The sequence below is a fragment of the Lagenorhynchus albirostris genome, chromosome 10 (genome assembly GCF_949774975.1).
Source record: "Lagenorhynchus albirostris chromosome 10, mLagAlb1.1, whole genome shotgun sequence".
Classification (NCBI taxonomy): domain Eukaryota; kingdom Metazoa; phylum Chordata; class Mammalia; order Artiodactyla; family Delphinidae; genus Lagenorhynchus; species Lagenorhynchus albirostris.
Window position 1 is genome coordinate 40,784,930 of NC_083104.1, and position 14,734 is coordinate 40,799,663.

At 37.3% G+C, this 14,734-nt stretch overlaps 1 protein-coding gene across 5 annotated transcripts in view; it reads left to right on the top strand.

Moving 5' to 3' along the window:
* The window catches only part of SETD2 (SET domain containing 2, histone lysine methyltransferase), an 84,795-nt gene that overhangs the window by 18,033 nt on the left and 52,028 nt on the right, over window positions 1-14,734 (top strand). For 4 of the 5 annotated variants that reach the window (XR_009542839.1, XR_009542840.1, XM_060162121.1 and 1 more), the window contains 5 exons: window positions 478-575; window positions 2,628-2,754; window positions 10,985-11,119; window positions 11,869-11,988; window positions 13,412-14,074. Coding sequence is in view for 3 of the 5 variants with exons in the window: in XM_060162121.1 (XP_060018104.1) it covers window positions 478-575; window positions 2,628-2,754; window positions 10,985-11,119; window positions 11,869-11,988; window positions 13,412-14,074 (1,143 nt within the window). In the remaining 2 variants the exon portion in view is untranslated. The remainder of the gene's footprint in view (window positions 1-477; window positions 576-2,627; window positions 2,755-10,984; window positions 11,120-11,868; window positions 11,989-13,411; window positions 14,075-14,734) is intronic. The other variant, XM_060162120.1, reaches the window with a different exon arrangement.

The following is a 14,734-nucleotide window of genomic DNA, read 5'->3' on the forward strand; positions in this document are numbered from 1 at the left end:
GGTAAGTTAAAGTAGCAGTTACTTTTTTTTTTTTTTTTTTTTTGCGGTACGCGGGCCTCACTGCTGTGGCCTCTCCCGCTGCAGAGCACAGGCTCCAGACGTGCAGGCTCATTGGCCATGGCTCACGGGCCCAGCCGCTCCACGGCACGTGGTATCCTCCCGGACCGGGGCACGAACCCGCGTCCCCTGCATCGGCAGGCGGACTCCCAACCACTGCGCCACCAGGGAAGCCCCAGCAGTTACTTTTATTAGAGTTAAATTATAGATGATATTCATCTGGTAGCTCATTAAATAAGAGTGATACTTAAGTTTATTTTGTTTTTTAATTTTCCTGTTAGCTATTTGGAAAAGCCTTTATTATCTAAAGAGGCACATGCATAATTAAGGCAGATGATGATGATCTTTTTTTAAAAAACACCCACACACACATAGATTAACCAGTTACTAATTTCTTTTCTTTTAAAAACAACATCTCAGTGGACTGTGAATGGACAACTGAGAGTTGGGTTTTTTACCACCAAACTGGTTCCTTCAGGCTCAGAGTTAACATTTGACTATCAGTTCCAAAGATATGGGTAAGTATTGATTCCGTTCTGTTTTGCTGCTTCTGATGCAGAAATAGACTGTTCAGATATAGGAATCTAAAACTTAGATGTGAATTACTAAGAAGTTATATGTACTGTCAGTTCTTATCTATAGTGTTCTCTTTTAGTTCTGTGTATTTTCCTTCTGTATGACACTTCAGGCCATTAAGGGATATTGTACAGGAACTACATGTTCCTCCTCTGAACTTCATGCTGCCTTATTTATATAGTTATGTTTCTAATATAATTTTAAAACTTTCTATTACAGAAATGTCAACAGGGTGTTGACATGGTATAAAGAGAACAATATAATGAATCCCTGTGTGGCCATAATTCATCTGTCAGTTATTAGTTCATGACTTTATCATGTCTCATCTATACCATATTGTACTCTGAAAAATAATTTGTTGCCTAGTTCTACCAAAACCAGTAACTGATGCAATAGCACTGAATACCCCTAGCATTTATATTGTGGTTTTAATAAAACCCCACTAAAAGGAACAGGGTTCCTCGGAGAAATGTCTGGTGTCAACTTTGGGACAGGTATTAAACAAGATGACTCTGGATTATCTCCTCATACCAGAAAACCAGTTATAAAAGATAAGGAGGGTCATGTCAAAGGGACTTCGGAGATAGCTTGAATAGAATCTCACGTACCAAAAGTGGGAGGGTTCTTATTAACACTTAAGCATCATTAAGAATAATAATGGCGAGTGGTTTGAAACACACTACATAAAATCCATGAGTTTTAATGACATTTTAAAAATAAAAGCGCATTAGTCATAATTGAAAGGAACCAATGCATGATCTTGAAAACTAGTTTTTGGTGTTTTTTAATTGAAGTATAGTTGATGTGCAATATTACATAAGTTACAGGTATACAACATAGTGAACAACAATTTTTAAAGGTTATGTTCCATCTATAGTTACTACAAAACACTGGCTATATTCCCTCTATTGTACAGTACATCCTAGTAGCTTATTTATTTTATGCATAATAGTTATATCTCTTAATCCCCTATCCCTCTTTTGCCCCTTCCCCTCTCCCTATGAGTAACCACTAGTTCAAAAATTAAAAGAAGAAAAAAATCAAGCATTTACCCTTCCTTTACCAAGTGAATTTTTGATTAAACCAAGCAGTTGGTGAGAGGAAATTCTTTATAGAGGTTATTTTAGCTAATAAATGAAGCAGTAATGGTATCACCATTTTGCAACACCTCATAAACTAGTGGATCTAGGCAATGGTCAAGTATTCTGGGGTTGACCAGGTTCCATGTAGGGCTCCATTATTTTTTTTTTCCTCTTGTATTTGTACTGTCCTCTTTGAAAGAAAGGAAACTGGAAATTAAGTGCTGTTTGTGATTCCCTGCTGTATTTATCAAATATTTTTGTGCCTCTGATTGCTACTGTTATATACTAAATCTATCAGTTTACTTTTGGAATAGTCCTTCATGTTTTCCTTGGGTAGCTCTGGTTGCAGAGTAAATAAATGGCAGAGGGCTGTAGACTTAGGCCTGTATTCTTTCCTCCACTTTACCTTGACACCATGGTTACATTTACTTGTTACTATATTTATTAGTAGTGTCTCATCCTTATGTAATGATAACTTTTAATAACCACGTGTTTCCTTCTAAGTGTCCTTTACTAATTATGCTTTTTATATCTGTTCATAATAATACATTTTGTTCTGTGTGTCAGTTAAATATTTACATATAAGTTATAGGTGTTGATCTATTTAAGCAATTTTGTTCTTAGCCCCAACAGGTATATAAGATCTCTTATTTTCATACATTAGTAGAAGCTCTCATAAATGGAGAAATTACTTATTAATTTCTTGGCTAGTTTTGTCTAGCTAATAAAGAATGACTTTTAAGAGCAATTTTCAGGCATTTCTATTAGTATCAGGTTTGTTGGTGTCTCTTAAAAAAACTTTTTTTCCTTTAAGCTGGATTGACTCTTCTCCTGTATGTAATTGCTATACTATCAACATTTTTTATGGTTTACTTTCACATAATTGACATCTTTCTTATGCTCCTCGAACAGGAAAGAAGCACAGAAATGTTTCTGTGGGTCGGCTAATTGCCGGGGTTACCTGGGAGGAGAGAACAGAGTCAGCATCAGAGCAGCAGGAGGGAAAATGAAGAAAGAACGATCTCGGAAGAAGGATTCGGTAAGTGTTCCATTCTTCTTTCAACTGTCACCATGTGCATTTTAAGAAGGGAGGTAGCTTTCCTGATTGAACTTTGAAAAGTCAAACTACAACCAGAGAAATTCAGGGTCAAATGAGATAATCATGGAAAAGTACGATTGCTATTTTTGTTTCATGGAGGTTAGACGTGGATACTGAGAACTATTGAAGGCATCTTGAAAACAGACAGGCTAATAGTTTTTGAGAGCCTGTAAAACTCCTAATCTTATGTATAAGTAACATGTTTATCTGTTGACTCACATAAGTCTGATCTACATTCCTAATCTTTTAATATTGTTTTGTCTTTTGTTTGCATGTGTTCTTAAAATCTCTCAAAATCCTCCTTGGAGAGTAAGGTGAGTTTTGAGAGGTAACAGGCAACCCAAGAGTGAGAAAGGGATAGTCTCAGATGGTCTTTGTATTTAATCCGTTAGAACAGTGGTTGATAGCCTTTTTTCTACCCCAGTTCACCTGAGTTACAACTGGAGGTGAGTGGTATCTTGCTACTACAGGAGCTCTTAACTGGGACAAGAATTTTGTGTCGTTTTTAAAAAATCCCCCCTGCCCTTTTTCTGAGGATCCCTTTGTCAGAGCAGTGTTTCTCCACCTCAGAACCACTTGGCAGGGTCCATTGTAAAAATGCACATTTTGGGGCCTATCCGCAGACCTGTGAATCTTAGTGGAGGGCCAGAAGGAGCCAGGGGGCCAGAGGTGTTAGCCAGCAAATCCACCTGTGAGTCTTTTGCAGTTAGCTCATTCCTAGGCTTTTCAGGAACCCATACTTATGTTAAGAATTATAAATGACAGCAGTCTTACTATTTAGTTGAGCAGGTAGAACACATAAGTCAGGAAAGGGATAAAAATATAATAGTTAAAAGGTGATGTCAGTAAACCCAAATTAATTGGAGAGAATTACTTATTGAGAATCTGAATTCTATAAGAAGACTTAGATAGCAGGAAGCATTAGAAAGGGCCATTTAAAAATTAAAAAAAAAAGGGGGTCATTTATAAAATGCAAAAAGGGAAAGTTTACAAGAAACACCCATGCTTCTGCCACCCAAGATGAACAAATGCTCTTTAGAGTATTGTTGCTTCAGTTCTATTTTTTAGAGAGCATATATATTGTAACTGTGTGCTAAGCACTCTTCTAAGCGCCTGACACATTAACTCATTTAATTCTCACAATAAGCCCTTTAAGTTAGGTACAAGGATTTTCCCTCTTTTACAGATGAGAACACTAAAGCACAGAGGTTACAAGGTCGCCCAATAAGCGACGGGAAAGAGCTAGTCTAGCTCTTTTCTTTGCTTTTAACTGTATTGAGTTCCTTTGTGTAGAGTTTTAGAAATGATATATATATATATATATATATATATATATATTTCTACAGTTTTTAAAAAAATTTTTATTTATTTTTTGGCTGTGTTGGGTCTTCGTTGCTGCACGTGGGCTTTCTTTAGTTGCGGTGAGCGGGGGCTACTCTTCATTGCCGTGCGTGGGCTTCTCATTGCAGTGGCTTCTCTTGTTGCGGAGCACAGGCTCTTTCTTAACCACTGCGCCACCAGGGAAACCCCCACAATTTGTTTTTTACTCTTCCATGTTGATATATGTGTATGTGTATATATATGTACATTTTTAACTGCTGTAAAGGTTTTCATCATATAACAGTTTATTTACATATATTCCTACTGATGAACACTTGTGTTTCCAATCTTTTGCTCTTAATGTCTTTGCACATGTCTCTTCTGTACATGTCTCTTCTGTACATATCCATGGAAGTGGGGTCACTGGGTCATAGCCTATTAGCTTTTGGACCTGACTATTACAGGAAATTTTTCTTTAAACTTCATCAAGATTACTTTTATTTTTAACTCTTGTTTCATATAATTGATAGTTTACCAGAGCAACCACAAAGTAGTCATTAAACATGTTGACCTAAGCTAAAATCTCCATAAAAGCTTCCCTTTGGCTATTTTCTGTTTTCAAAACTTACATTAAAAACTGCATTATTGGTGGGGAGCGTTGTTGTAGTGTGATGGTTTCCTGGGTGGTATTATACTGCCATCATAACAATATCAGATGGCTTTCTACCTTCCTGGTAAGATTCAAGAACAACCCCAAGGGACCAAGATGTAGGTATTCCTGGTTTTTGCTTACTTGTTTTTATTCTGGTAATAGTGTGTCCATATCAGTATTTTATGGTATTGTAGACTAAATTAGATGTAAAGTGAATCTAGTCAGTTGGTGGGCTGAAGTCATGGGTTGCTCCAGATGTGAATTTATTTATTTATTTATTTATTTTTGGCTGCTTTGGGTCTTCGTTGCTGCACACAGGCTTTCCCTTAGTTACAGTGAGCAGGGGCTACTCTTTGTTGCGGTGCATGGGCTTCTCATTGCAGTGGCTTCTCTTGTTGCGGAGCATGGGCTCTAGGTGCGCGAGCTTCAGTAGTTGTGGCTCGCCGGCTCTAGAGCGCAGGCTTAGTAGTTGTGGCTCATGGGCTTCGTTGCTCCGCGGCATGTGGGATCTTCCCGGACCAGGGCTCGAACCCGTTTCCCCTGCATTAGCAGGCGGATTCTTAAGCACTGCACCACCAGTGAAGCCCTCCAGATGTGAATTTGAAGCTGTTCTGGAACAGGGATGTTTTGGATGAAACTTTGCCCTGATAGAGGAATGACCCAGAGTGAATCTGGGTTCCTAGAAGGGTCATTTGTCCCTTGACTGTAATGAAGAGTTTAACTCCACTTTGGTTTTAATTGGATTGGTCTCCTACTGAAATTGTGGCTGGATGCTTAGATTCTGAGTTCTGGTCAGGTACAGTTGAATAGAATCACAAAAGTAGCACCTCTTGAAATTCCCAAGTGTTAAGGAGTTCCCTGGCAGGGAACTCGGTGCTTTCACTGCCATAACCCTGGGTTCCATCCCTGGTCGGGGAACTAAGATCCCACAAACTGCGTGGTACAGCAAAAAAAAAAAAGGAAAGAAAGAAATTCCCAAGTGTTAGTTTTTGGAATTCTTTTGGGTAGGGGATGCCGTGGAAAGGAAAAGATAGCAGCAGTTTAAGATATAGTTTTGCATATTTTAACTATTAACAAGAATATTTTAATGGCACTGTAGTCTGCATCTGCCCTCCCATATTAACCTTTGATTGGTGAACATTTCTTATTCCTTGCTCTTATGATTGAAGCTATGTACATACAGTTTATCCACTTAAAAACTGTAAGCTCTTCCAGGACAGGTGATTGTCTTCTTTGGATATGTCACAAACTAGGTACTTAATTAAATACTTAGTTGATGGAGGTATAATAAATCCACACTATTATCTGATGTTATTTGTAGATTGTAAATTATAAACAGGGAATAGTCCGAAATTTACCTTAATCTCTTTTGAGTTTGTGAAACAAATTAACAGTAACTAATTTACACAATAAAGAGGGTGAAGAGCCACATAAGAAAGGAAATAGTTGCTTTCAGCAGATAACAAACAAATCCTGGTATCTGGATATAAAGAGCTCTGTCTAATCAATAAGAAAAAAATAGCCCCAAAAGAAAAATAAACAACTTCCATAGACACTTTAGTAATCCAGATAGCCAGTAAACATGTGGAAAGGTGTTCAACCTCATTAGTAATCAGAGGAGTACAAATTAAAACTACTATCAGATGTTATTTGCATACTGACTACATTGATAAAAATTAAGTCAGATGATACACAGGAACAGTAGATCTCATACACTGGTGGTGGAGGTGTAAATGGATACAATCACTTTTGAAAACACTTTGGTGTTATTTACTAAAGGTGAATGTTTGTATACTATATGAGCCAGCAGTTGTACTCCTAGGTCTATAACCAGAGAGAGACTTGTTTAAAATGCACATCAGGAATCATAGCAGCATTGCTTACATTAGAAAAAGTAGAAACAACTCAAATACCCATTAACATTAGAATAAATAACATGAATAAATTGTAATCATATGATGAAAAACTAGTCATGAAAATAAAGAAATTTATGGTTGCGTGCAACAATGATGACTTAAAATGTAAAGTTGATTGAAAAAGAACCATGGCACAAAGATTTTTTGTCCAGTGTGATTTCATTTATATAAATATTAAAAACAGACAAAGTTATAATGTTTAGGAATTTATAATATATGTAGTAAACCTATTTTGAAAATCAGAACTATTTCCTAAGAAGTTAGGGGACATTGTCTCTAGAGTTAAGAAGAGAAGGTATTATAGCAAGGAAGGGGCACATGGAGCACCTCAGGAACACTGGCAGTGTCCTCCCCATCCCCCCACCCTCCCTTTTACCTGAGTGTTGGTTGCCATGGATATTGCTCAACTGTTTGTTTATTAAACCTGTTTATTTACTAATTGTTTATATACTTTTCTATACGTATGTTATATTTATCAGAATGTATTAACAATGGTGCTTTAGACCCATTAAAGACAGTTCATACCCCAAAATAAAGAATAAACATTTTTCTTGAACTGATTAGGTAATTAACAGAATTTTTAAGTGCTACAGAATTGTATATATACATATAAATTTTCATTTATCAGTAATTTATTAAAATACATCCTAATCCTCCTTATACTTATCACAAATCCTTTTTGGAAGGTGGTGACCCATAAATGAAAAATAAATACTTTTAGTAAATTTAATGAAAGCAATCAATGTCAGTCATCTCCTGGCTTCCTCCCCTGTAGGTGTCCTAAAAGTTATTAATTCCACAATTGATTGTTCACTTGAGTACCCAAAATTATGGAAGATGTATCATATCACCACTAGGATTGGCATGCTTACTTTTATGTAATACAACCATTAAGCTTATCATTATAGTAGGAATGTTCAAAGATTGTTCACCTTCTGTATTTTGTTTGCAAAATTTTGTTATTTATACTTCTACATTTTTACTGTTTATTTCCTTAAGAATGCTACTTTTTTATATCCCAGTAGTGCCTTTTATACAGTAATATCTACTCAATTTATTGATGAATGAAAGTAACAACTCAGTTTTAACTTTTCAGATTACATGCCTAATTATGAAAAGGAAATAACCCCAAAAGGAAATATAATCTTAGTGAATATTTGCATCTCAAAACTGTCAAAAGCAAGATTCTTGTATTTGAGAGGGAAAGTAGTATTTTAAAGCCCTTGGTCTTTCCTATGCTAATCCTCTGGGATTTGGGACACAGGAAATTTTTACATTTAGGTTATGCAAGGAAAAAAACATCTTTAAGGAAATTGTCTTACATTAAGATTTAACTGTAAATTGGCTTTTCTGTTCATGTATTTAATCTATTCAAAACCTAAGAAATAATACTGGAAACGAAAAAGGATGAGCCTCAAATGTACTTTTTAGAAGGAAAAAATGAGTTTATGTATCTTCAACTTCTTGCAGGCAGCATTTTATATTTTCTCATTTATTTTTGTTCTATATACCATAATAAAGAGTTTTGGGGTATAGTATGAAATAGAAATGTTTCAATGCCTTGCCTAAAATTATATTAAGTGAGACACTTAGCCAGTTAAGTAACAGAAAATTTCAAGATATTTTCTTTTATATTTGCTTTTCTCTAATTTATTATCAGCTCATTCTGTACTTTTATCATTTCATGTCAAGTTGATTTAATGCTGTCGTTTATATCTCTTCTCCTTCAATCTCTATCTTGTCTAGATTTCATCCTGTTATTGTCAGACTAATTATTCTCAAATTCCATTTTGATCATATTATTCCCTTTTTGGGATTCAATAATAGAGCTCTCTTACTTAGTCTCATCAAATCCAGATTCTTTTATATTACATCTGAGATGTTCTAACACCAGCCTTCTTTTTTTTGCTGTACGCGGGCCTCTCACGTTGCGGAGCACAGTCTGCAGACGCGCAGGCTCAGTGGCCATGGCTCACGGGCCCAGCCGCCCCGCGGCATGTGGGATCTTCCCGGACCGGGGCACGAACCCGTGTCCCCTGCATCCGCAGGCGGACTGTCAACCACTGCGCCACCAGGGAAGCCCCAGCCTTCTTTTTGATAAGATTTTTCTCAATTCCTCACTGCACCTTATCCACTCCAGCCAGGCTGAGCATAGTATGCACTGTCATAATTTTCCATTTCCGGTTGTTCAGACTTTTCCTTCTGCTTCCTCCCTCCTCCCTCCTCTTGTATTTATCTTACCTATTTCTAACCCCACTTCGGTGAATTCATTTCTGGTGACTCTCATTTTTTTTTTTTTTTTTTTGCGGTACGCGGCCCTTTCACTGTTGTGGCCTCTCCTGTTGCGGAGCACAGGCTCTGGACGTGCAGGCTCAGCGGCCATGGCTCACGGGCCTAGCCGCTCCGCGGCATGTGGGATCTTCCCAGACCGGGACAGGAACCCGTGTCCCCTGCATTGGCAGGCGGACTCTCAGCCACTGCGCCACCAGGGAAGCCCTCTGGTGACTCTCATTTTAAGCACTCCCTTCATCTTAGACCTCTTAGGTTTCTTAACATTAACATTTATTTTATATCATTGTTCGTTTTCATATGAGTTAATTTTATCTCCCCGATAGTAAGTTCTGTGAGGGTGTCTTTTCTTTTTTTTTTTTTTTGCGGTACGCGGGCCTCTCACTGTTGTGGCCTCTCCCGTTGCGGAGCACAGGCTCTGGACGAGCAGGCTCAGCGGCCATGGCTCACGGGCCCAGCCGCTCTGCGGCATGTGGTATCTTCCTGGACCAGGGCACGAACCCGTGTCCCCTGCATCAGCAGGCGGACTCTCAACCACTGTGCCACCAGGGAAGCCCTGTGAGGGTGTCTTTATATCTTTTATAACTGCTGCAACACAGCTAGAAAACAACCTTTGGAACCTTGATTTTTGTTGCTGTTGTTCTCTATTATTTAATATCTTTGGAACAAAGAGTTTATGTTAAATTATAAAGCCTATAATTATACTTTATATGTGCTTGTGAGCATTCTCTGCTTCCTTCTCTCTGCTTATAGCTCCTGGAGGATACCACCATTTTGAATTTTGTGTCTTACCTCCCTTGCCCTTTTTTAAAAACAAACAAACAAAAAAATCATTTATTTTTTTATTTATTTATGGCTGCGTTCGGTCTTCGTTGCTGCGCGCGGGCTTTCTCTAGTTGCGGTGAGCGGGGTCTAATCTTCATTGTGGTATGCGGGCTTCTCATTGTGGTGGCTTCTCTTGTTGCGGAGCACGGGCTCTAGGTGTGCAGACTTCAGTAGTTGTGGCATGTGGGCTCAGTAGTTGTGGCTCTTGGGCTCTGGAGCGCAGGCTCAGTAGTTGTGGCCACGGGCTTAGTTGCTCTGCGGCATGTGGGATCTTCCCGGATCAGGGATCGAACCTGTGTTCCCTGCATTGGCACGTGGATTCTTAACCACAGTGTCATCAGGGAAGTCCCCTTTGCCATTTTAAAATAGACTTTTCGGATATGTATCTGTAAAAAATTTGTTTTTGAGGTGCAGAGAAACGGATTCATACAGCATGCAATATTCTGTAACTATTTTTTTACATAGCATTATGTTTGCTAAGATTGATAATTTTTGTTGCATTTGGCTGCACTTGATTCCTTTCATTGTGGTATATGTCATTATGTGAACATGCCGGTTTATCCAGCCTGGCCACAGGCATTTGGATTGTTGGTAGTTTTTTGCTCTTATGAATGGCTGTTCAATGATCATTGTTCTGATTCTTAGAGTACACATGTGCAGAAGTTTCTCTAGGGTTTATTCTTAGGTGTACAGCGGCTAGGCATAGGGGATACAAATATTTATTTTTCAAGCTTTATTTCAATGCTTTATTTTTTCTGACATACTTTTTTTTTCCTGACATACTTCTCACCTAATATAATTTTTCTTCCTCCCATAAAGGCATATTTTTTTGTTTTGCTTCATTGCAATGTCTTCAGCACCTAGAACTATACTAGATGTATAAGTGCTTGGTAAATATTTGATGATTGAATGAAATGCTTTTCAAATTGATCATACCAATTTATATTTTCATTAGCAGTGTACAAATGTTTGTTTTGACTCACATCTTTGCCTAGACTTGATTTTATCAGACTTCTTATAGTGAGTGTAATATGGTTTCTTACTGTGGTCTTAGTTTTCCTTATTACTGGTGAGGTCGAGCATCTTTTCAGATTGTTTGATTCTTAGATTAGTGGGGGTTTTGTTGTTGTTGTTGTCTATAACCAGATATTTTTCCTTGCTGTGGCAGGTGGATGGAGAGCTAGAAGCCCTGATGGAGAACGGTGAGGGTCTCTCTGATAAAAACCAGGTGCTCAGCTTATCCCGGCTAATGGTTAGAATTGAAACTTTGGAACAGAAACTTACCTGTCTCAAGCTCATACAGGTGAACACTGTGATATTAATTTATTTTTTATTTCTGAATTTGAGGTGGGACATTTAAACTACAATCCAGAATGATGAAGGGAAAAGGAATAATTCTGATATGAGAAGAGTTACTCATTTTTAAAATGGATATGTGAGTTCTATATGACTTTGACAACTTGTACTCTTAAAAATGTCTTAAGAGTTCAGCATCATTTAATCTATTAGTAGATATTGTGTGTTTTCTCTCTAGTCAAAGAACATGGTGGAATTTTTTTTGTGTGTGTAACAATTCATGACACTTGATAGAGGGTCTCTCCCCACCGCCACTTGATTATTAGCATGGCAAAGGCCATTTTTACCATAGGATCTCAAAGCAAGGAATTTTAACAGTAATCATATTTACTCCAGTTTATTAAATATTCCACAAGAAGTTGGATAATAAAAGATTTAAAAATTTTTTTATAGTTATAGCTTTTTCAGTAAAAATTGTGAATATAATTTTTTTCTTAGTCCTTCAAAATTTGAACTTTAGTAAAGTCCAGGTTGACATTTTAAGTATCAAAAAAGATTATAATCTCTCACTTTAAAGCATTTGTTAATTGCGCAGTTCTAGTAGATTAATCAAAATAGAATTTCTAGGTTTCTTTGTGAATTTAAATGAACTCTAGTCCTCTCTGTGGGCCCTCTTTAACGCTCTCTGTGGTATTATGTGTTTCCCTCCTCCCACCCCCCAATACACTGCATCCTGCTTCGCTTTCCCCATGGAAGAACACACATTCACAGTCTTGCCTGAAGTCCTTTCTGGAACGTCATGGGCTGTCTTTGTTGTGGATCTGGATGGCAGAACTAGGTGATGGCCGGGAAAGTAACCAGAAGCTTCAGGAAGAGGTCAGTTCACATTCAGCTGACCTGCTTGTTTCTTAAAACTACTGTATTTATTATTAGGTTGAGGGTATTGTGATAATATCAGTGATAATGAATTTAGCACTATATTTACCACTCATATTAAATAATTACATCATTTTATCATCCCAATATCATTCCTATAACTGTAACTTTACATACACCTTGCTGGAAGTGAGTTTGCCCAGTGGTTTTCCCTATGGTATTTTTTAAAGCTTAGTACTACATAGTTGGGAACTGCAAGAGCAAGATATACTAGTATCATAGTTAAGTGAAAGATCCAATGTGTTGCTAAAACCATAATTTTAAAAAGATAGGAAACCATATGGAACTTAAATTCTGGGGTTCTAAAAAATTATGAAGAGCTGAATTCTGGATGACAAGAGTAAGAACATTTTGAGGAGTAAATTGTTTTAAAAGATCTAAATAGATGTTCATTGACAATGTCGTTAGTGGAATTGTTATATTTATACCGTCCCGTGAAATACACAGTATTTTCTAACTTGGTTTAAATGTAGTTCTTTTTAATCATAAGTGCTAATATAATCCCCAGGTCATTTAATAATATACTTTTAAAAACAAAAACATGAGTGGGCAAATGAGTGATTGTCTTGCCTCCATCCTTCTCCCAGGAGATTCAGCAATAAGTAGGAGTTGGGGAAGCCTTGGAGTTTCTGTAGAACTACACTGGGGGAGTACTTTGGAAGAAATTATTGGATTTCAGAGTGTGGGGTGGGGGTGGTTATCTCAGAATGAAGAGAGTGTCTCTCTTTGCTAGACAGCTGTTTGTCAAAGGCTAAGGAGGTTAAGTAATATCTGCATTTTTTGTTTGTATGCAAGACATTTAAATATATATTGTTGCTTAGTTCCCAGGCCTTTATCACAGTCACTTGGGAAACTTTTTAGAAAAACGTACCCAGGATGAGGTCCAGTAGTGTTTATATTTTTAAAAAATCTACCTGGGTTTGAGAACTACTGGTAGAGAATATTAATTAAATTAGTCTTATTTGATGTGTGAGCAGTCACCTGCTCCACATTTTATTCTTGCTGGTCAGGCTTATTAAAACACTTTTCTGGGACTTAGCTGGCGGTCCAGTGGTTGAGACTCTGAGCTTCCACTGCAGGGGGCACGGATTTGATCCCTGGTTGGGGAACTAAGATCCCATATGCCTCGTGGTGCAGCCAACAAAATAAAAAAATAAAAAATCAAACACTTTTCCTTCCATACTAGAGGAAAGTAATATTATGACATTTAAATCCATCTGTGGTTACAAGATTTAGGTCTTAATTTAATAAGACAGTAAAAAAAAAAACACTTTCTACAGAATTGATCTGAGTCCCATGGAGAGGCTTGAAAAGTCAGCTGTACAAAGTGATGTTTGTTTTTTTTTAAATTATGTTTAATCAGATTATAAAGACTTTGGAACATTTACCCATTCCTACTAAAAATATGTTGGAGGAAAGCAAAGTACTTCCTATTATTCAACGTTGGTCTCAAACCAAGACTGCTGTCCCTCAGCTGAGTGAAGGAGATGGGTATTCTAGCGAGAATACATCACGTGCTCACACACCGCTCAACACACCTGATCCTTCCACCAAGCTGAGCATAGAAGCTGATACAGACACCCCCAAGAAGCTAATGTTTCGCAGACTTAAAATTATAAGTGAAAATAGCATGGACAGTGCGATCTCTGATGCCACCAGTGAGCTAGAAGGCAAGGATGGCAAAGAGGACCTTGACCAGTTAGAAAACGTCCCTATAGAAGAAGAGGAAGAGTTACAGTCACAACAGCTACTCACACAACAGCTGCCTGAATCTAAAGTTGATAGTGAAATTGCTGTGGAGGCCATTAAGCTACCCACATCTGAACCAGAGGCTGACACTGAAATAGAGCCTAAAGAGAGCAATGGCACAAAACTAGACGAACCTATTGCTGAGGAAACACCATCCCAAGATGAAGAGGAGGGTGTATCTGATGTGGAGAGTGAGAGGAGCCAGGAACAGCCAGATAAAACAGTAGATATAAGTGATTTGGCCACCAAGCTCCTGGACAGTTGGAAAGACCTAAAGGTAAGAAAACATTTCTGTTCATTTTAACCTGAATTACCCAGGTTTAGAGTTCTGTAAACCTTCAGTCGAATTACCTACTTTTCTAGCTGTATGTATTTTTGAAAAATGGAATACTATCTCTCTGTCAGCTAATTATAAATGTCTTTATAAATAAATAATGTCTTTTAAACCTTGGCCAGAGATACCAGCCAAACTAATATACAAACATCCCCCTTTTCCTTGTTTACAAAAGTATATCACAACAGTAAATTCAGTCATTCAGGTGGTCTTTACATTAAAAACAAAAATCCTTTTAGTAACAAATATGAATTCTACATTTGAGTCTATGTAAGAAAAAAATGAATGTTTAAAATAATTGGAAATTAATTTATTGGATTAACTAGAAATTAATTAAAAATAAAATTAATTGGAAGCCAAGGTAATTTTGCAACTTCTCATCAAAAATGATTGAACATATAAAGCTATAGAATCATGCTTGTTAGCTTGGTGGAATGTCTCATGACAAAAAAAAACCCAAAACAAACTATTGAACATAAATATCTGTTCCAGTAAAACAACATTATATGGAGCTAGTTCATACTCAGTTTTATTATTGTTTCTGAAATAGGCCTACTTTTAAATGCCTATTTTTCTGGCCAGAAGATGTTATCGAGAGGAAAA